The sequence below is a fragment of the Frankliniella occidentalis genome, unplaced genomic scaffold (genome assembly GCF_000697945.3).
Source record: "Frankliniella occidentalis isolate FOCC.00 unplaced genomic scaffold, Focc_3.1 Scaffold226, whole genome shotgun sequence".
Classification (NCBI taxonomy): domain Eukaryota; kingdom Metazoa; phylum Arthropoda; class Insecta; order Thysanoptera; family Thripidae; genus Frankliniella; species Frankliniella occidentalis.
This window is the reverse complement of record NW_026267352.1, coordinates 314,668-337,636: the sequence shown is the minus strand read 5'-3', so window position 1 is coordinate 337,636 and position 22,969 is coordinate 314,668. Positions and strand designations below refer to the sequence as shown.

At 40.1% G+C, this 22,969-nt stretch overlaps 4 protein-coding genes across 5 annotated transcripts; all 4 read left to right on the top strand.

Moving 5' to 3' along the window:
* The first annotated feature begins 2,682 nt into the window (after positions 1-2,682).
* Positions 2,683-6,102, top strand: LOC113201973 (serine/arginine-rich splicing factor 1B). The gene is made up of 4 exons (XM_026415993.2): positions 2,683-2,992; positions 3,593-3,783; positions 3,877-4,049; positions 4,125-6,102. The coding sequence occupies exons 1-4, from the start codon at positions 2,823-2,825 to the stop codon at positions 4,323-4,325; spliced, it is 735 nt and encodes a 244-aa protein (XP_026271778.1). The 5' UTR covers positions 2,683-2,822; the 3' UTR covers positions 4,326-6,102.
* LOC127750650 (uncharacterized) lies at positions 4,329-7,227 on the top strand. Its single transcript, XM_052272845.1, has 2 exons — positions 4,329-4,477; positions 6,010-7,227. Exons 1-2 carry the CDS (start codon positions 4,373-4,375, stop codon positions 6,652-6,654), a joined length of 750 nt encoding a protein of 249 aa, XP_052128805.1. The 5' UTR covers positions 4,329-4,372; the 3' UTR covers positions 6,655-7,227.
* A 2,118-nt stretch (positions 7,228-9,345) lies between these two features.
* On the top strand, positions 9,346-12,375 carry LOC113201974 (uncharacterized protein K02A2.6-like). The gene has a single exon (XM_026415994.2). It carries the CDS (start codon positions 9,346-9,348, stop codon positions 12,373-12,375), a length of 3,030 nt encoding a protein of 1,009 aa, XP_026271779.2.
* A 535-nt stretch (positions 12,376-12,910) lies between these two features.
* LOC113201971 (serine/threonine-protein kinase Tao) lies at positions 12,911-20,588 on the top strand. Of its 2 annotated transcripts, none has more exons than XM_026415991.2 (15): positions 12,911-13,132; positions 14,117-14,264; positions 14,371-14,659; positions 14,741-15,089; positions 15,171-15,346; positions 15,424-15,586; positions 15,675-15,871; positions 15,956-16,123; positions 16,212-16,528; positions 16,638-16,788; positions 16,904-17,143; positions 17,217-17,429; positions 17,524-17,706; positions 17,803-17,921; positions 18,014-20,588. In XM_026415991.2, exons 2-15 carry the CDS (start codon positions 14,248-14,250, stop codon positions 18,132-18,134), a joined length of 2,703 nt encoding a protein of 900 aa, XP_026271776.1. In that variant the 5' UTR covers positions 12,911-13,132; positions 14,117-14,247; the 3' UTR covers positions 18,135-20,588. The 2 variants fall into 2 exon arrangements, with proteins under 2 accessions (XP_026271776.1, XP_026271775.1); XM_026415990.2 differs by having other exon boundaries at positions 12,911-13,216.
* Positions 20,589-22,969: the final 2,381 nt, after the last annotated feature.

The window sequence follows — 22,969 nt, the reverse complement described above, 5'->3', positions numbered from 1 at the left end:
CCCCCCCCCTCCTCCTCCCCCGTACCACTCCTGTGTGAGGCTCGCAGGGTCGGAACCAGAGATGGGAGTCTGTTAGCCCCCCGGGGGTTGTTGGGAGGTGGAGGCAGGCAGTAGGACAGGCGTGGAGAAAAGGGAGGGGCGGGGGGCGTCATTGATTGATTCCAGACGAGAGGAGACACGGGACTCGCACGAGCCAGAGCTGGTAGGGATGGCGCAGGGGGGGGGGGGGCTGTTATCATGGTTGCTGAATATATCCTATCTTGTCAGTCTGCTGGTCCCGTTCACGGGGACGTTGCAGTAGTTGCAGTGCGTACCCCCGGCCCGGCCGCCCTCCTCTCAGCACGTGAGGGCCGAAAGGGTGTCGGTCTCCCCCACCCCCCCTTCGCCACGCCCCCCAGCCTCAACTGGCCTCAACTCACCTTGTCACGGGCAGCCCAGAATGGCATGCAGTAATACCACAAATATACATATCTAGAGCTTCTGCAAGGCTTACGACCTTTGGTGCTCGGCACGTACGGCACGTCCCCTACGACCTAGGCTGGTCACATGTGTTAATCAAATAGACTTAAGTCTAATCTACGCTTAGCTCGCCAGAATGTAGATTAGGTTTGGGTCACTGACCAGCTGAGCTTGACGTTCTCTTTGAAGGATGCTTTTACGGTGGTCGACATTGAGAGTGGCCGAGAGTTGCGCTCTGCGCGACCAGAGAGGATTTGTCTCGGACTTACTTCGGCGGCACTTCTTCACTTTTGTTTCGGGGCTCAGGCAGTTGAGCAGAGCTAGAGTAACAGTAACGCAGTGAATGTGGCGGAGCTGGCTAGCAGACTGTCCAACCGGGATAGCATTTTCGCTACCCCTGGGTGCTGCAGGGCGGGCCGTTGCCGTTCTGCCGCACCGAGGCGGGGGTAGCAAGAGTGGAGCAGCGCCGACGTGGCGGGGGCGGGGGCAGCGGGAGGGGAGGGGAGGGTATACACGCTCTCTCGCCAAGTGCATCGCACGGGTACTTGAGCACGAGGGGTCGAAATCGACCGACGGTCAATATGGCCTTACCTATATTCTACTGCCCAACCCCAGAAGCGCCAACCGCACTAAATGCGCTTCAATAATGCCCGTAGAAATGCACACATATACGGTGACACATTGGTGTCTCTTTTTATGCGCATTACAGCATTAGATGCGCATTAAATGGGCATTTACCTCACACTACGCGCATTTAGCCTAATGCGTCACCAATGTGTCACCGTATGTGTGCATTTCTACGGGCATTATTGAAGCGCATTTAATGCAGTGGCGCTTCTGGGGAACCCCTGCCCTCCTCTCCCGGCGGCGTCACCTTCATTCATTCATAACAAGCAAGTAGACGCGTCGTGCACATGGTTCTGTGTAAACGAATGACCTCTCTAGGGCTCACCTCAGCATATCTTTCTTACAGACTTCCCCCGACGGAACCAGGACCTGGCCGACTCCGAGCCGTCATGTACAAGGCCGCTTTCCAGGATGCGACTACTCTGCGACGAGCGGCAATTTGAAACCTGCAAAAAAATGACAAGTTCAGGTGCGGTTTAAAGTCTGTCTGACGGAGGGGGCGATTTACTGTGGGTTGCCTATTTTCAGGGGTTTTGTAGGACACATTGCCCACCTACCGCTGTTGATGCGCTTTAAAAGCGTCACCAATAATGTGTCACCTTTTACGTGCATTTCTATGCGCATTGAACAGCAATGAAGCGCATTTAATGCGTTTGGTGCTGGAGTGGTAGGCCTCAAACTCAAGCCACTGACTAATTTTTTATGTCAAAATTTACCTTTACACACGTGCCTGCTAAGCAATTTTGAGGAAGACATTCACCTCTGCCATCACTTTTTCGCAGTCTGGTGACTCACAAGCAGCGCTAGCGCTTACCTCTCCTCTACGAGGCCGACGACGGCGACTGGCTGAACGGCACGGCGTGAACGCGACACCTTTACAGACAGAACGGCGCGGATTTCCGGCGTCCGAAAGTGATCTCGCCTCCAGCAGCGCTGGCCGCGCCGATGGGGACAGGGGTGAGACCGTGGGCCCCCGGGAGGGCCCCCTTCCCCCTCCCCCCTTCCTCCACCTGCCCAACCCTACCCCCATTCCCTTGATCATGGTCCGATCATGACACTCCCTTCCAAGCCAACAGGTACAGAACGTGATTATTCGTTCGTATGAATCAATAATTCCTTCGACTTAAGAGCAGCCAACTGTGTGACAGTTCTTTAATCAAGGGGTTGCTTCCAGTGGCGGAAACAGGATGTGCCATCCGTATACGGTAGCAGGTGCACCAAAATGTGTCACGACCTAATGGCCGTAGAGATGACTTTGACACATACGGGTTTCAGTCCGATCCAGTGAGAAACAGAGCCTTGGAATAGAGAGCTGAACAATTATTTCCTGGTGCAAAGGTTGCTTCTCCGTCTCCGTCGTGCGAGCATGAGCTCTACTCCTTCAACTTCAACAATCCCACGTTTCGGTCAGACAAGACGTGATGAAAAATAATCGTAAAGGGTAAGTTTATCGTCAGGCAAGGTCAAGCCAAGCTGTGCCATTTGTTGTCTGTGGTCACAGATGGAGTCGCGGTTCGCCGTCGTGGTCTTCCCGTACTCACCGGTTTGCCGCGTTTTTTCACCGGAACGTTGGTAGCCCGAAATGTAGATTGAGCTAACTTCAACGGTCGCCATCTTGTGTTTATTTTGTTTGGCGTGCTCTGTGCTCTGCGGAAGCGGCGTCTATTAAAGTTCATTTCTTAATTTCTGAAGTAAAGACAGTGGGCTGTTCCTCATACTTCTTGAATCGTATCATTATGTCATACGGATCGCGAAATGAGTGTCGAATTTATGTGGGGAACCTTCCGCCAGATATTCGTACCAAGGATATTCAGGATTTGTTTTACAAGTATGGCAAAGTCACGTTTGTTGATTTGAAAAATAGACGAGGCCCACCATTTGCGTTCGTTGAATTTGATGACCCGCGGTAAGTTTTTTTTTACATTCTTTCCTTAACAGTTGTGTTACGGGGATGGCAAAAGTGCGGTGTTTTCTGATGTCTGAAGTCACAGTTCAAGGTTATGAGTGCGAAAACAAAGCGTTGGTGGGAGCGTCTCTTGGCCTTCCGATGAAGTACCGATGCCGGTTGGGACTTGCATCTCATGTAGTATTTCATTCATTAACTTCGGTTTAATAATTATCTATTATTCTGTTGTTAATACGCGTACACATCCTTCGGAGGTAGCATTTGTGTTTTATTTTCCTCTTCCCACCCAAGTTATTCAACTGAAGTTAAGATGTCTTTGTCTGAAAATGAACTTTGTTATTATTAACTATGTTTTCTTTGTTAAATTTGTACACAATGAGAATAATTATTCATTTCAAATCCTTTGTTTTGAATTTTAGCTTCAGATAGATGCACTTAAACAAGATTAATCTGGATATGACATTTGGTGTATGATATGCTCTGTTGATTTCCATCACATCTGAATATTTGACAATTTTGGCCAATTATAATTTTGAGGTCTCTGAGAATTTTATTTTAGATCTCTAACTTTATTCCTCACATTGTGATTACAAATTACAGGGATGCTGAAGATGCTGTGCATGCCAGAGATGGCTTTGATTATGACGGCTACAGATTACGAGTTGAGTTTCCCAGAGGGGGTGGACCTGCCATGCGAGGAAGTAGTCGTAACATGTCAGGATCCAGCAGCAGTGGCAGCCGTGGCAGGGGTCCACCTGCTCGTCGCTCCCAATACAGAGTATTGGTCTCAGGTTAATATTCAAAGACCTGTTATGTAATTTAAATCTTAATTTATTCAATGAAGTGTGATGTTCTACTAGCTTCTCTGTGCTGCCTTTCTCCAGGTCTTCCTCCTTCTGGCAGCTGGCAGGATCTAAAGGATCACATGCGTGAAGCAGGTGATGTGTGCTTTGCTGACGTATTTAAAGATGGAACTGGTGTTGTAGAATTCCTCCGATATGATGACATGAAGTATGCTTTCAAAAAATTGGACGACTCTAGATTCCGGTCACATGAGGTAAGATAAAGATAAAAATGATTTTTCATTGGTAAGTTGAGCAAAGAGTCCTTATTGTCAATGTTCTTTGATTAGGGAGAAGTGACTTACATCAGAGTTAAAGAAGATTACTCTGGAAGCAGTGGTGGGCGCGCCAGTGAAGAACGTGGGCGTAGGTCACGCTCTCGTAGCTATTCATCACGAGGGAAACGTGGTTCTCCTTCCTATTCTCCCATTCCTAGGAGAAGTTACTCTCGATCTCGATCTCGAGGAAGCCGTTCTCCTTCATATGATTGATCAATTGTGAGCAACTGCCTCAGTGAACATAAACTGAAATTCAATTTATGTGCCTACAAGCAGTAGGCTGGGAGTACCCAAGTTCCCTCAACCAGTTTCTGGATATCAACTGGATGGGAAGAATCTTCGAGGGCTCTCTGCTCACCCAAATGGTCAGTTAACATTTTAAAATCATTTTGTTATGCCCTAAATCCTTTTCCACGTTCCTCCAGGGGATTAAGTGTTATTTTCATACCTTGTATTTCTTTTTTCCCCCCCTTTGTTGTTTTTTTTTTTTCTTTTTTTTTAATTTTGTGTGAATGTGAATTAAGCAAGTTTTGACTCAACATTGTGTATTTTCAAGCACATATGTGAAGGCATGGAAATAATAGTGTTTCATTCCAACTAGTTTTAATTGTGAGTTGTTTCAAAGGTAATCAATACTTGAGACCAGCTCTTGAGGGCTTCTGACAATGTTTTATGTTTGTTTCCATGGTGTGCATAGTGTAAATTTTTTCTGTTAATGCATGGCGTTTAAATCATTAGCGTCAGCTTATTGATGCCAAATGTCAGAAATCTAGTTTGATCTTGATCACAAATGTAAGGATAAACAAGAGTCAGCCTTTCATCTCATAGGCCTTCATTCTAACAATTTGTATCTAGCATGTACTTAATTAAATTTGACAAACTATAATTTTTTTAAATTGTTTCCTCATATAGCTGTCCTTTTTTCTGTATTGGGTATTCCGTGGTTGTAACACTCTTCTCGTAACTTCTTTAATAGTGTTTCCTTGCCTTCAAGTGCTCTTTCTATGGAACACATTTAGTTCAGATTTTATGTGCTGTTAGTCATATTCATATTGAGTGCAGGCAGAGGTATTACAAACTTATCATGGTCCCTGTCTCTAAAGGCCTTTGCTGTGTTTATTTGAATTGTACAATAATAGAAGTATCCAAAGTCATGAACTACCTTCAAAACTCCATTATTTGTTGCAGTATTTACCATGAAATTACCTCAGTACTAGGCTGCTGTGCTATGTCTTATCCCTTAGTAATAATGAATTTTCACTTTACCCCATTCATTGTGAACTGATCTTTGTCAACATTTGTTGATCATCAGAAAATCTCTAGCATTTTAAGGAAGTCTTACTATATGTAGCTTTTTAGATGCTGGTATTTTACATTCCCATGTCCTCTACCAATGGGGCTATTAAATTTACTTGAAGCTAAAATAGTGTTAATAGCATGGTAAAGGTGTGATGCTCTAAATTTCACACTGCTGCGTGTCTTCAGTGGCTTTGTGTCAAATTTTAAATATTTCTCTTGAGTTGACTGTGTTTTTAGTTCATGTGTGTTTGTGTGTTCATGGGCCTCATGTAATGAGCCTTCCACAGACTTGCAATATATATGTATACATAAGCTTTGTTTACCATACCATAGTCTTATTTAGTTCACAATACAAATGAATCTTTTCCAAAATAACCACAATGAATATAGAAATTGATGTTTAGTTTTGTCCTATCCTTCTACCCATTTAAAAAGCATTTGTGTTTTTACTTTTCTTTGTTACTTGTGATGTTTTTCTTCTTTTTATCTCTGTATGTCAATGACCATTTTATGGTTCTAACTGTTTAGACCTTGTCTTCATTGTGATGATAAAATGTGACTAATGGTTCTTTCTTTTTCTTTTCATTCTTCTGGATAGCCAGAGCATTGTAACTGGATGTATGTGGAAGGAATGGAATGGATTGGATTGCTATTGGATGAACCTATTAAAGGAACGCTGATCCTAGCACTACTTGGGATGTTGGATTCTTTACCGGGAAGAGGAGTGGAGGATGAAAAACTCACATCATTTGTGAATGAGGAAATGGGACGCTTTCATGGAACCTCTGGATACGCTATGACTAGGATTCTTCTTAATGCATCACATGGAACAACTTGCCGGATACATTTTGGAAAATGGATGGGACAACACTGGAGAGACCACGATCTGCTCAGCAAGTGTCCGTCTTTCATGGCCATGGCGTATCATGGTGTGCCTCAGCTACCCCCTCATCTCTGTTTCCCCCATCACTCACTCAACACATTCAGTTTTTGGGACCACAGTCGTTTCTTTGAAATCCAAGCAGACTTAAGTTCTAAGGGTGTTCCCAATGATGGCCTGTTTCTATTTTACAAGATCTTTTTTCCAGAAGACACTGCTGGAAAGAAGGGCCAAATCTACATCAGGATATTGCAACCTGGTTGCAACTGGGACACGGAAGAGGATTTGATATCTGCGAGGGATGATCTGGAATTATCAAGGGATGGATTCCAAGCATCAGAATTTGTTTGCAAGAGGACATAACTATTTGGAAGGGACCAAATTTAGTTACATACTTATCCCTGATATTTGCTCTAAATGTATTTTTGCATTTATTGAAGGGTTAATCCTTTTTAAATTTGTTTGTCAGGGTTACCAGATAAATTAACCTGTGCAGGCACAGGCCTTGTCAAGCACACTTGCTCATAAAGTACTCCTTGTCAACCAATTTTCAATACTTCCTTTGAGTTTTTGAACTTGTTGTATACGTCATTCTCCAACAACCAAGTATAACATTATTTGGAACGGTAGACAGGAGTACACAATCTTAGTATTTTAAAGACTGATTTTTAGTTGTTTTCTTTTCCTTATTTTGGTAATGTGGAAGTATGCGAACTTCACAGTGTCATTACTTTGACCCTTTTAAAACTGTGAGGATCTCATACTTATTCATTCTGTACATTTGTACAGTTTCGGTAAATTGTCTGTAAAAGAAACTTGCACTGTTTTATTTGAAATGACAGCCTCATTTTCTGATCTGAGGGCACTAGAGTAGGAGGCTTTTGGTCAGATGGTGCTCTGTGTGCTAGCATCAAATAAAATGTGTGATCTATTGAATGTGTTGTTGTTGCACCAGCCCAGACTTCCCTTCTCAGTTTTTTTTCCTTTGCCATATAATCTTTGTAAATTTTCCACTGGATTTGAATTGGGGTCAAAAACTTACAATTTTTGTACAATTGATCACATATGACTCGTAAACCACACTCTTAATGCTATCACACAACCTCACGTTTTAGAACTTCACTTGCAACCACATTGTGAAGGCGGGTGCGTCTTGCCTTGAAGTTCAAACATTCAAACACCGCGCTGTACCGTCACCGCCACTATCCCAGCCTCCCCACTATCAGCAGTAGAAGCCTAGAAGCTAACAAATGTCTTCTCTTTGTATTTATTTTTTAAAACATCTTAAATAGTCTTTTCATATGCCTAATGATATGCTTTTGATTCGCTCTGTATATAACATGAAAATTTGGGAACCCAGTTCATTAGACATTCAAGATTCAAGCCCAGAAGTTGAATCTGTCGTGTATGGTACACCACAGATGTCGCCACTGGCGGCACCGCCTGCTATGAGCATTGCTCAACGTCCTGTATGTTTACCTGTGAACCATGAGAGAGAGAATAAAGCATTCTTGGTACAACATCGATAGTGTCTACTTCACCCTATCCTCCACGAACTCAAGCATAGAGAGCAAACACCACATTGGCGACGAGGGAGTTCATTTCGGAAGAAAGCTGCGTCCAGACAAGAGGGTCGCTTGGGTTGCTTGGGTCGCTTGGGTCTCTGAGCCGGCGCAGAAGCCACGTTTTGGTTCTCTGCGCAGACCTCAGAGACCCCACAGCGACCCAAACAACCCAAGCGACCCAAGCGACCCTCTTGTCTGGACGCAGCTTTTATCGGAAGGATCAGAAGTGAAGACACATCAAGCTCCGTGATTTAATTCGTCGGTGAGTGTGGGCCACGTGCTGACAGCATGGCATCCGGCGGCAATGGGAACGGTGGGCGTAACAACGAACGTCAAGTTGTCGATCCACCTCCGGTGGTAATCATGCAACCCACCTTCAACAATCTCCCAAATTTCGATCCAAGTTCTATTACCTTATCAGACTGGTTCGAACTCTTTGAGAATTTCTGCTTTCTCAATGATATCGAGAGAGAACCCGTCGTGGTTGGGCCGGCCCGCACTCCCTACAATAAGAGAAGAGCACTGTTCCTTGGTCACTTGGCGATCCGTCCATTCCAGTATTTGGCTCGGACCTGCCTGCCCAAAAAACCAAAAGATCTCAAGATTGAGGAGTTGTATGACATCCTCGAGAAGCGCTACCAACGACCCGGTCTCATTCAAACCAACCGGTTCTACCTTAGCAAACGTGACCAACGGCCTAATGAATCCATTCAAGATTATGTTTGTGCTCTGCAAGATTTGGCATCTAACTGTAACCTTGGCGCTAGCTGGGACGAGACCATTCGGGATCGCCTCATCGGGGGCATCCGTTCACACTCAGCTAGAGTAAAAGCCCTGGATAAACAACCGAACTCTCTTGCTGATGCAACTGAAATTTTACTCCAGGATGAAGCTGTGGTGGAGCAAGCTCGGGTGCTGTCCCAATTCCAAGTCAACAGAGTGGCCACGGCAGTTCAGCAACCTGTGAACCCACGCTCCAACCAGAACAACCAGTTCAACCAGAACAACAAGAAGCAACCGAAGAACAAGCAGGGCAAGTACCAGAATCATCAGTATCAGCAGTATCAACAGAATCAACAACCCGATTCCAAGGGCTGTTATCGATGTGGGCGCAACCATGACCCGCAGACCTGCTTTGCCAAGAAACTTCGTTGCAAGAAGTGTTCGTTGATCGGACATCTGGCCAACAAATGCCAAACCAAACGATCAAGAATCAACAACCTTCAACCTCAGGCAGGACCCTCTGGCAGCGGACCGAACCCTCAACTGGTCCACCAGCAACCTCAGCCGCAACCAGAGGCACCGAAACCTCAAAACTTCCACCCACTACTTCAGGGTATGTTTGGTTCATCTGCCTAAACACTCACTTCTAGTCAATCACCTTGTGATCTCCTGTGATACTTATCCTCTTTTAATCACTAATTTTTTATCTTAGTAGTTTTAATTTGTCTTAGTTTTAATATTGTGCACATTAGTTTTATTAATTAGCATGGATCCATTGCTTAGTGTAGTTTTTCTTGGGCTGCTTAGCCTCCTTTTAATCCTCAGTAGGATAAAACGACGTTATTCGTCTAATATAAATGTGATTGCAATTGGTGCCATTAAGGCGTCTCCTCCCCTCACGTTCAACTTATTGGTTGAATCCATGCTCGTTCAATTTGAGATAGATACTGGAGCGGGAGTTACCGTTATGGCTTTAACTACCTTTCAAGCTCTTTTTCCTCAATTAAAATTAACCAAATCAAGTGTCCTTTTATCAGCCTTATCAGGCCTTGTTGAAAATACAGGAGAGATCACTGTTAATGTTAAACTCAATTCTACTACTCACAAATTGCTGTTAATAACTTGTAAACATGCTTCAGAGTTCAGACCCTTATTAGGTAGGGATTGGTTAGACAACCTTTGGCCAAATTGGCGTCAATCCTTAACTGCAGATACCTCAATAGCTTCTGTAAAGTCAATTCATAATGTTGAAATTCCTTCAGTTGAAAAGTTGCAAAAAATGTTTCCAAGGCCTTTTGCCATTAATACTGATACAGCTATTGAAGGTTATACAGCTAAACTCATTTTAAAGCACAATGCTCAACCTATCTTTGCAAAAGCTTATCCATTACCATTTGGCATGGAAAAACCAGTCAATGAAGTGTTAGATAGTTGGATCAATTCAGGTAAAGCCGTGAGAGTCAGAGTGGCGGAGTGGGCTTCACCCGGTTTTGCAGTTCCTAAAAAGGACGGTAAGGTTCGTTATGTGGTGGATTTCAAACGTACGCTGAATCCTCAGCTTCGGGTGGATTATTATCCTTTACCAACCCCCGAACATGTTTTCTCTAATCTTGCCAACGGCAAATATTTCACCAGCTTGGACCTTACTGACGCTTACACGCAATTGACCCTCCACCCTGACTCCCAGGACTTGTGTGTGGTGAATACACACAAAGGTCTTTTCAAACTTACTCGTTTGATTTATGGAGTTAATTCGGCAGCTGCAATCTTTCAGTCCACCATGGACTTAATTCTAAAAGACTTACCCGGGGTGATTTGCTACTTGGACAATATTCTTATTAAAGGTGAAGATTTACCTGATATTATCTCCAAAACTTACTTGGTGCTAGCAAGACTTGAAAAACATAATGTAAGGCTAAGATTAGATAAATGTTTATGGTTTGTAGAACAACTCGAGTTCTTAGGGTTCTCTATATCAGCTCTAGGTCGGGCTCCTAGTCCTAGTTTATATGAGGATATCCTAACCTGTGCACCTCCCAAGGACCTAAAGCAATTACGCTCATTCCTGGGTCTCATCAATTTCTATTCAGAATACCTTCCTATGTTTTCCACCATCGCTAAACCTCTAAGATTACTAACATGTAATGATACACCCTTCATTTGGTCAGAAGATTGCCAACTAGCCTTTGATCAGTCCAAAAATCTCCTTAAGTCCAGCCAACTTCTCATGCATTTTGATCCCAACTTACCTATCCTTCTTAGCACTGACGCTAGTCCAGTAGGTGTCGGCTGTGTTCTGGCACATGTCATCAAATCAAATGGGAAACCCGTAGAGAGACCTGTTAGCTTTGCTTCAGCTACCCTTACTCCAGCCCAGCAAAATTATGCTCAGGTGGATAGGGAAGCCTTCGGCGTTATATTCGCCGTTACTAAGTTTTATAAATTTCTATGGGGTAGAGAATTTACGATAGCAACAGATAATTCAGCAATTCAGAGGATCTTGAGTCCCGATAAAGGATTACCCCTTAGGACCAACCACAGACTCCAGCACTGGGCAACCATTCTTCAAGGATTTCAATACCAAATTGAACACCGTAAGTCAGCTCTCATGTCTGTCCCAGATGCTTTGTCTCGTCTGCCATCCTCTGTTACCTTGCACTATCTTAATATTTCTATCAAACCCCCTATCCCCGTAGACGTCATCTCAGAGCACTCTCTACCTGATCCCATCCTTTCTAAAGTTTTCGATTACACCCTCCACGGTTGGCCTCAAAAAAATCCATTCCCTAACCATGCAGAACTCTCTATTTATTTTAAGCAAAAAGATGAGCTTTCAATTCAGCAGAAATGCCTTATGATGGGCAACAGAGTTATTGTACCTCCCCCCTTGCGAGGCCAGGCCTTAGCAATTTTACATATGGGACATCCGGGAATAGTAATTACTAAAATGTTGGCTAGGTCCACGTTTTGGTGGCCCAGTCTCAATTCAGAAATCGAAAATCTTTGTTCAAATTGTTTGCCCTGTGCTAAAATTAATTTAAAGCCTAAATCAAATTACATTCCCTGGACCCCAGCTAAATATCCTTTTGAGAGAGTACACATTGATTTTTACTCCTATAAACAGCATCAATTTTTCATTTTCTGTGATGCTTATTCTAAATGGCTCCATGTTCAAATTATGCCAACAACTGTAGCATCTGCTGTTAATAATGCCTTATTTTCAATTTTTGCCATGTGGGGTTGTTTACCTACAGCTCTAGTCTCAGACAATGGCCCCCCCTTCGATTCCTCAGAGTTCATAAATTTTTTAACATCTTTAAATATTCTGCTTAAACACAGTCCCGTTTACCATCCTGCATCTAATGCTCAAGCAGAACGAGGAGTGGGCATTGCAAAAAGGGCTTTAGACAAAATTTTAGAAGACCTGGGTGGGATGGCGGCATCGACCCCATCAAAACAAATATCCACAGCACATTTGCTTGAAGCTGTTAACATTTTCCTTTTCACCCATCATAACACCCCATCAACCTCCACCAACAAGGCACCTAATGAGTTACTCCTTTCATTCAGACCCCGAACCATACTTTCACAGTCTAACCCAACCTTAACATCCTCTCTTGGGCTTCCATCCACCTTCGCTAAGTTTCGGGAAGGGGAATTAGTTCTTGTCAGACTCGCAAATCAACCAGCAAAAACGGGTAAAGTCATTAGGCAAATAGGTGTAAATAATTATAATGTTCTCATTGATGGAGTTATTAAACAATGCCATTTTAATCAGCTTGAATTAAAGCCTTAAGTGTTATCATAAAAATAATAAATGATCAACTTGTTTTTACCATTGCATCACTGTGATAAAAATGTATTAATCACTGTACCTTTAAAATTCTAGTGATAAAAATTATCAATCACTTGTTTATTATTCTTATTGTTTAAGTTGTATTGTATGTGATAAAAACTATAAATCACTTGCTAGTCTATGTCTGATGTGATAAAATGTATTAATCACTTGGTTTATTCTCTCTAATGTTTATTTATTGTACTAGGTTAAGTCTTAGATTAAGTGCCTTCTGCTATGTATTAAAGTCCGAGTGGATGTCGTGTATGGTACACCACAGATGTCGCCACTGGCGGCACCGCCTGCTATGAGCATTGCTCAACGTCCTGTATGTTTACCTGTGAACCATGAGAGAGAGAATAAAGCATTCTTGGTACAACATCGATAGTGTCTACTTCACCCTATCCTCCACGAACTCAAGCATAGAGAGCAAACACCACAGAATCTACTGTCTGCCTAGTGCCACTGTCAACTGCTGTCAATGGCAAAATACATTTTCCTCCCCAAACTGTGATAGATGGCAATTTTCTGAAACGAGCTAGAAAAACGCTGTACTTTCAAAGTACAAACTCTCAACATCATGGACACAGATTTTTCCTTTTTTTAAAAAAAAGAAAGAAATGACAAGCTATCCCTAGTTGTCGTTGTCCCGTACCAACCTAATACATTCTGTCTGCGCATGTCCGTAGGTCGCCATCTTGGATGTGAAAATTCGATGGTAAGTGGCATTATTCGTGTTTAAAATGCGAAATTGGCGCTTTTAATGTCCGAAGATTATTATTTCCTATAACTCTACACAAACGTAAGTAATCAAATCACGACCTGATTCATTTTCGTCCATGGGTGGGTCTTTATTAAAGCAAACTATGTAATATATTTGCGACACAGTCTGCTGGAATCAAATTTTGTTCACAGCGTAGGCTTCTTTGACATTTATGATATTTCTACTCTTTTCATTCGTATTGGCTACTTGTCCTACTTCATCTTTAGTTCAATTAAATATTTCCTCCAGTCTGAAACCATTTTTAATCCCTCACACGCCCGTTGTTTGCTTGTATTCGGTCACAAAACAAGCTTCAGCAAGTTTGTTTTTGCCCGAATGAGTGTTTCTAGCATGTATTTCACGACCATGCGATCAAGTTTACCTTGACTGTATCAGGCCCTACTTTTGTATCCCCGATTTTTGCCTTTTGTTTCACACGATTTTGAGACGACTGTTCTAACCTCTGTTTATGCGCACTAGTATGCAGTGGCAGCCCAGCTGCTTGTAAACACATACTATATTTAAGTTCAATTCATCGCCGTTTTGAACCCGGTCTTGTTTGCTGTGGTCTCGGTTATTTTCGTTTTGTAGCCGTTGTGAATTTTAGTGGAATTCTATCAGTTTCCATTGGTTTTATGCCATTTATGACAAGACAACTTTGGTGACCATTTATTGATCTGCTTCACTGTGTTTCAATGATGAAATTATATTTTTCGTTTTCATTCATCGAATTAAATCGTTGAGTCCTGTGTCTGTGTCCTGTGTTTGGTAGTCATTATAGCCATATCAGCTCTTTAAGATGAGACGAGCTGAACTTAACGTTGCTTTGAATGCTGTGAATCAATCATGTTGCCTCTGATTTATTGGATTTGAAAAGTGATAAACTTCTGTCAGTAAGTAACATTTTAAACCAGTGTTTCTTTCTTTCAATCATTTCAGGTCAAACCTTAAGAAGACGTCCAATGGCTAAAAGCATTGGAAAGCTTTGATAGTTGGTGGGGACCTAAGAAATAGGTGCCATTCTGGGAGTATCTATACTCCCTGTGTAGCTCATTTCAGCTTACCATACTATGCCTGCGGTTCCAAGGTAAGCCATCTACAATTCAGAACTATTTATCTTTCAGTGTTGCTTTTCTTTTCAAAATAAGTAACAATTTTGATTTTTAATGGGGTAACTTGTTTTATGATTTCAGACCGGGGAGTTTGAAGGATCCTGAAATTGCAGAGCTTTTTCAAAAAGATGATCCGGACAAAATATTTGAGGACTTGCGTGAAATTGGCCATGGAAGCTTTGGAGCAGTCTACTATGCAAGAAACCTTAAATCACGGGAGGTGGTTGCTATTAAGAAAATGTCCTACCTGGGAAAACAGAGTTTGGAAAAATGGCAAGACATTTTGAAGGAGATAAGATTTCTACGGCAGCTGAATCATCCCAATACCATAGAGTATAAAGGCTGTTTTCTTAGGGACCACACAGCATGGGTATGATTATGAAATTCTGTTTCTGATTTCTCACAAGTCTCACTTGACTTTTAATTTCTTAAAATTGTCTTGTTTTCACAGCTTGTGATGGAATACTGTTTGGGCTCAGCATCAGACATTATTGAAGTTCACAAAAGGCCACTGAAAGAAGAGGAAATAGCAGCAATCTGTGAAGGTGTACTGAGGGGTCTGCACTATCTTCATTCACTAGGAAGAATACATAGAGATGTGAAGGCTGGCAACATATTGCTAACAGAAAATGGCACTGTTAAATTGGCTGATTTTGGATCAGCCAGCATCCGGAGTCCAGCCAATAGTTTTGTTGGCACTCCCTATTGGATGGCTCCAGAAGTTATCCTTGCTATGGATGAAGGCCAGTATGATGGAAAGGTTGATGTCTGGTCATTAGGCATAACTTGCATTGAGCTTGGTGGGTACATTGTTGTAATCCTAGTTTAACACATTTTGCTGTAATTGTAACTTTAACAAAAACATTTTATTTATTTTATAGCTGAAAGAAAACCACCATATTTTAACATGAATGCCATGAGTGCCTTATACCATATTGCTCAGAATGATACACCTGTGATGCAGTCTCAAGATTGGTCAGATATTTTCAGACATTTTGTTGACTCCTGTCTGCAGAAAAATCCTTCTGAAAGACCTCATTCTGGAAAGTTATTGTCGGTGAGTTGATAAGGGTTGCATGGTTAACTGGAACCCTGCAGTCTGCTGTTTTTTTACCCTCACATGTTTTCTTTCAGCATCAATTAGTGACGAGGCCACGCTCTCCACATGTGTTATTGGACCTCATTCAACGGACAAAGGCAGCAGTTAGAGATCTCGACAATCTAAATTACAGGAAAATGAAAAAAATTCTAATGATGGATGCCTTTGAAAACGAAAGTAATGCAGGAGATGCTGATGGTAATATTCACCTGTGTCTACTTAAATTTACAGGAAACCAATCAAAAACAGGATGACAAAAATTAATTGAAACTTTGATTTATTTCAGGCTCCATTTTTGATTGCACAGATACACCTGATGAGCAGACTGGTGGTGACAGTAGCAAAAGCAACAGTATAACATCTGAGCATTCTATTCACTCCATGGGTGTCAGTGCTTCATCTCAGAGTTCATCTACTAACAGCTTACCTCCAACTGTAGATGGAAATGATGGCTATGCTGCGTCAATGCGGGCTAGGCACAAGGTATTTTGTCAATCTGTTGAAATACTTAAATATTAATCAACTTCTATGTTTTTTTTACCAAATATGTTCTTCCTCACAATTTAGGCATCAAATTCAGCAGCTCTAGCAGATCATGGAGCTAACAACTTTGCCACAATTCGAACAACATCAATTGTTACCAAACAGCAAAAAGAACACATGCAAGAAGAAATGCATGAACAAATGACAGGCTACAAACGTATGCGCAGAGAACATCAAGCAGCTTTAATTAAGGTAATTTTGTCCTGCTCAATCCAGAGATGAGAAGTCTAGTGTGCTGTCACATCATTACTTAGTTTTAAAATTTTTCTCTTTGTGATAGCTGGAAGAGCGTTGCAAGATGGAAATGGAAGGTCATAAGGGTGTTTTGGACAAGGAGTATGATACTCTACTTCAGCAGTTTAGTAAAGAGCTAGAGCGTTTGCAGCAAAAGCACCAACAAGAACTTGAGCGCAAAGTGAAACATAATCTCAGCTCTGATAAAAAATTACAAAAAGAAATTTCATGTCGTCAAGAACAGGACCGCAAAGCTTTTGACACACAGAAGAAGAAGGAGTACAAAGCTAATAAGGAACGCTGGAAGCGTGAATTATCAATGGATGAATCCACACCCAAGAGGCAGAGAGATGCAACCTTAGCGTATGTTCTTTGTCTGAGCATATTTTTTTATTGTGTCATAGTTTTTGGTTTTTCATTTTTTTCTTTCTGTCTAATTATACAAATGTAATTTTTTCTGTTTAATTGTCAGGACTCAGAAAGAGAACTTGAAACAAATCGAAGCTCAAGAGGAACAACGGCTTGTTCGTGGTCAAAAGGAATACCTAGATCTTGAGATGCGTAAATTTAGAAGAAAAAAGTTGCTTTCTTTCCATAGTCTTGAACAGGGACTTCTGAGAGAGGCAAGTTGTCATCATTTGTTTTTAGTTACAAGATATAATCTGTTTTTGTTTTTTCCCTACTTCCCTCATTAAACAAAACGGCATCAAAATAAACTTTCAAAAACTGCTCTTTCAGGAGTTGAATAAAAGACAGCAACAGTTAGAGCAAGCTCATTCAATGCTTCTCCGTCACCATGAGAAAACTCAGGAACTTGAGTACCGACAGCAAAAAGCAGTGCATCAGCTACGAGAAGAACAAATCCAACGTCAGCACCACACTGAGCTGAGCAATCAGAGAGACTACATGCAACGTTCTGAGAGAGAGCTGCGGAAGAAACATGCTCTTGAGCTTAAACAGCAACCAAAGAGCTTAAAGGTAAGCTTTAAGTAAAATGTATTTTAATGTGTTATGGTTTTTAATATAATCCTATATATTTTATATTTTTCAGCAAAAAGAGATGCAAATTCGTAAGCAGTTCAGGGAAACATGCAAAATCCAAACAAGACAGTATAAAGCACTCAAGGCTCAAATCCTCCAAAGTACGCCTAAAGATGAGCAGAAAGTTGTCATCAAGAAGATGAAGGAAGAACAAAGACGAAAATTGGCATTACTTGGTGAACAATATGAGCAAAGCATTGCTGAAATGCTCCAGAAGCAATCGGTACACTTGCATTTTTATTTTTTGCCAATACTTACATACTTACACTCTGGCTCTGCTTAAGTTTCTGATTTGGTTTTACTTTTATTTCTGTCAGATTCGCCTGGATGAGTCGCAAGAAGTGGAATGTCACCATTTGAAGGACAGGTTGCATTACGAATTGGAAATTCTTATGGCATACCAGTCTAAGAACAAAATGCAAGCTGAGGCTCAGAGAAATAGAGAACGGAAGGAACTTGAAGACCGAGTTTCAGTGAGAAGAGCATTGTTGGAACAGAAGGTAATTTCTTTATCTTCCCTCTTCATTGGGAGCCTCTTATTTGAATTATTTTCAACCTAACATTTAAAAAATAAAAAAATGTGTATGTGTGTTCAGATGGAGTTGGAGACTCAACAGTTCCTCCAAGAGCGTTCTGAGCGTATTCGACTGTTGCATGAGCGGCAGGACCGTGAACTGGAACAGTTTGATGAAGAATCGGCCCGTCTTGGCTTCAGGTACAGTAGATACAGATTTCGAGAAGTAGTTCATCCTCCTTTGCTTAGTGTGCATATCTCACAGTTTCTATTTTGTTGTGGTTATATTTCAGTGCTCTGGCTATTGCTGAAGCATCTAAGGAATCCTACCCAGATGATGAATCATTATCAGGAAGTGTATTGAGTTTGGCACATAGCAACAGCTCAGCTTCATTCCCAGCTGGAAGTCTCTAGGGTTGGCTGATTTCTTTCTATTTTAATTTTGTATAAAGTGAAATCATGATTTTAGAAATGTTGTTTTTTGGTGAAGACAAGTGATTCTGCAGGTGGTAACTTGGCAAATTGGATTGAAGTTCGATGAGTAACAAACCTATGCAGTAAAACACGCTTATAACTCATGATTTTAAATGGGACTCCACTTATTGTAACCAGTATTTTTCTTGTATTTTGCTTAGTCTTATTTTAGTGGGCATTTAAAGACAGATGAGTGTATGAGTTCCACTATAAGGGAGTTTTACTGTAGTATTTTTGTTTTACTAGTGGAATAGTTGGTTGTTTTGTTGCATGTGGACACCAAGACAAGATGAGACTCAGGGTCCAAAGAAGGAAATATGTAATGCGGGCCTACACAGACACCACAGGACTAGTTTTTCTTGTTTTTTTGTTTTTTTAACTTGCTGGAAGAAAGGTTATGATTTGTTCTTGTTTTACCAAGAATGGTAAGACAGCTAGCATGTTTCAATTTTTTCTGTAACCTTTATTTAGCCTTTTAAACCTCAAAAACATTGTGGCATGGGTGAACCCTCTCTGCTCATTGACTTACGCGTTTACTGCCATGGTGACTCAGCTATTAATTTAGCCTCACAACAATTGGAAAATATTGTCTATGTAGCTATTGGCTATCAAATATTAGGTATTCTGTGTTTTGGTTTGTCATTCAAACCTGTATTTTTAAAATGTGCTCTTTCCACTGTTTTCCATTACGTGATATATAATTCTGTTCCTTTTCTGAGGAAAATGTGTAACATTGTTGGTATTTTTACTGAAAGCAAAGTGTTTGAATGGATTTCTACTGTATTTAAAATATGTATATCCCTATATATTACTATATAGCACAGCTTTTGTAGGAGCGTTGAGGGAAGCATCAGGTTAGACTTAGGTTTAAGATAGCTCAACATGGCGCTGGCGATTATCAGCTGTAGGGACCTTTGCTTTTTATTAAGTTCTGACAACTTTAGCCCAGTGCAAATTAGGTGTCTAAAATTGTTATTGGTAGTATAAACTATCCTATGGACCTACCACTTAGATAAGCCAAACTATTAAACAAGATAGAAAGTCAAAACAAAGCTGTGCTCAATATTTTGTGAAAATACCTGCATCTTTGCATTTTTGAAGCTTTTTAGTTACTGTAAATCATATTTTTAACATAGGTGCCCAACAGTGTTTCTGTAACTTACATTGAAATTATATTGATTCAAGTACAAAATTTGATGAAAACAAACAGCAAATTGGGATGGAATTAATATTTTGGTGTTGTCAAAATGATTCTGATTGCTGTTGGAATGAAAACGATTGGTTAATCAAATTCTTGGATGCTTTCTATTGCTTACTGAATTGTAAGCAATGTGGATATTTTGTCTATCATTTAATTGGTCATGAAATCTACAGAATGTTTGACAAGCTATTGTGTCCTTTGTAGAGTTTTAATTACTCAGTGGTACTGTTAAATTATTTCACTTACCTTTGTATGTGTGCTCAAGCTTCTACAAAATGCTCATAGAAAATATTGGGACTTTGGTAAAACTGTTAGGGGTGATACAGACTCGTCTCCAAATTCAGGCAATCTGCAGTACGTCCGTATTTTCTATCAAATGAAAGTAATAACAATTTTAAAATTGAATTGCTAATACAATGTCAAGTATAAAATTATAATTCTTAGACGTTTTGTGTGGTCCGCTGTTCATATTAATCACATCTCTCTATATGCCTTTTTGTTGGTTTGAATAATTTGGCAAACTGCAAAGCATTGATTTATGTTGTGTCTAAACCAGGATTGAACAAATATTGGTGCCTGCCTTGCCTAATGTGGTATGGTTGTTCAGCCAATCCAAGTGTAATTAGATAAAATCTGGTTCTTCTTTTTTTTTTTTTTTTTTTTAATCTATGATTTAAGGTTGTATAAAACTTTCAGTATATTTCAGTTTGATGTGAACATCTAGTGAAGCATGAGGTGATGATAATTTTATTGATGTGAAGTGCTTGTGGGATGTCACAGAGTAACTGTTAATACCTCTTTCCACAAATGTCCGGTCTGTGCTATAGCCAGCGCCGGTGTAAATCTAGTCTGGTCATAATATTTTTTCTTAACAAATAAAGAGATCTTGTCCTTTGTGTAAGAAGCTTGAAACCCAAAGTGTTGTGAAAAGCTGTGGACTCCATTCGTAATTCATGAAATATTGCTTGACTAAAACAACCATGCAAGAGAGATATGAAGAGGCTAGGATGGTTGAGATAAAATGGGTTTAGCTGCCCTAAAATGCAGCTTCTACCCAGTCATCTGTTCATCAATAGAATTTTAATTCATTTACTTTATGGCATTCTTATGCTAATACTCTAAATCATAATATGACAAGATTTTTGTGATACTGTATTTAGTTAGATATTCATTAAATTACTTAATCATATTCACTTATGTTTCTGTTTACTCAAGGACAAAAGTTTCAAAACCCAAATAAGTCATCATTACTCACGAACAATTTTATTCACATCACAGACAAAATTACCAAACAAAAGCCAAGTGTAATTCAATTTACATCCTAGTACTTATTTCTCCAGTTACTAAGTGATTCGTGCTGATACTAGCTAGCCAACATGGGCATTAAGTAAAGCAAAATACAGTCACCCTACTCTATTAAGGGACAACTACAGTACAGTTAAAACCACAACATTTTCATTTGTTTTCTTTCTTCATTAAAATAAAATGCAAAAACATGAGTTATGGTTACAGCCAATGAGCTTGAAGCTTGCATGCAGATGTGATGATAGGTTAAATACCTTGAAGCACAGCTCACCACTTATAATATAATGTTCAGTCTTACATTGGGCATTTGCCAGTCACAATCACTAAACAAAATTTGGATGAAGAAAAGGATTGCAACATTGACAAAGAGTTAAGTGAATTGAACAACTTAATTAAGAGTACACATATCAAAACCATGCCTGTGAAGTTGTAACAGCATGATAAAACCAACATGCTAGCGGTTGCTATACAGTAATTTTATTCTAGGTACGAGTGGAAGTCATTACTAGCACTTTCTAAAGTAGTAACTCATAATACTAAAATCACAATTGAAACTCCATTTACAGGGGTTGAGGATCAAACATTACAAGTCTCTTCTGAGCACCATAATGTGGCCAAGTAATGTATGTAGCCACATTCACAGGTTCACACGTACCTTTTAATATGGATTTGAAGTTTGTAATTAAAGTCAGAATACTGACGATATATTGTGAGTGGCTCAAGCAAAATTGAAAACAGTGTTGTCAGTAACAGACTGTAATAAATGCTTAGCAGACATGAAACAGCATTCAGCCTGCTTCAGCCAAGCTTATCAGACCAGAGCTGTGTGTCTTTTGCTAATACTAATGTAGCTGAAAATGACAAACTAATGCCTAGGCAATAATAGCATGGGTAAGGACGCAATAAATCATGTAACGGAAGAAAACACAAAAAATATTACAATCATTCCTTGAGGACTCTACTCAAACTTCAACAGATTTTTTAACACTTAAAATGAATATTAAAACCGAATGGTCCCATAAAACACTTCTTACATGGTAAATAAAGAAAAAACGCATTAAAACATACTTTAAGACAGAGGGTACTAAATAATCATTTCTATAAGAGAATCATTTAAGCACCTTATTTACTGTATTTGCTCCACACTCCAAATTTTATAGCGGACTCAAAGGCAAGACCATCTAATAAGAACAGGGATGGAAAATTAATAAATGCAATCCTTTCCATCCTCAGAAAAAGGTATTCTGAGATGAAAAAAATAAAAGGGGAGTGATGTGCTTTATGGAGTTTTCTATTATTACTTCCTTTAAAAAAAATATAAAAAAACAGCTTTAAAACTCCTTCCAAGACTATTTTGCCAAGGGAAGTTCAAATGAGTGTACTTGAACTCATTATTTTACACCATTTCCATTCGACGTGAAGCACCTTTCATGGCTTTGGTTCAGGCAAATGAAGGGCTTTGAATCGTATAAATCCGGTATGAGAAAAGTCAACATTAACTGTTAGAATTCAAGCGCATAAAAAGTTTTAGATTATGAAAAGGTAAAACTAAAAAAAAAGAGACAAAAAGGAAAATCACTTGTAATATTTTTACCAGACAAATCCCTCTAACCTATCAATAAATATGGACAAGAGATTTCACCATTCATTTGTCAGGGTATGTACTATGTGAATGAATTATTCATCTTAACAAGGAATGAAAAATAAAACAACTAGATGATTCATCACCAAATATATGGCACATAAATAAACTATGATACCTCACATCATTCATCAGGATCAACCACTTGACTTTATATTGAGGTGAATCTCCAGAAATGTATGCTCCATGAATGAAAATGGTGGCTCATAAGGACAATACTGCACTATGCACTTGGAACAAAACCTAAAGTATCAACAATGAGACACTCGCATTCACTTACATTTCAATTGACTTTCAATTCTTCAAAGAATGTTCAAAATACAGATGCTGTACTTCTATTCAATAGTTTCCAGGATATTTCTCACAAAGAAATCAGAGTTTTAGCAATTGTAGCACGCTGGCTTTCAAGCTTTGACGTGAAGAAAGCCAAGAGTGCATCAAATACACATTATAAATTTTCGGTAGACAATAGGTAGAGTCAAAGAAAAACCTATGCTAAAACAGTCAACAAATAGAAATTTGGTATAGAAAATCACATGCTCAATATTTAAGCTTTCAGATAAATTGCCTTCACTTTAATTTTACCCCCCCCAATCCCTCTGTAAACCTTGAAAATGAAATCCTCCC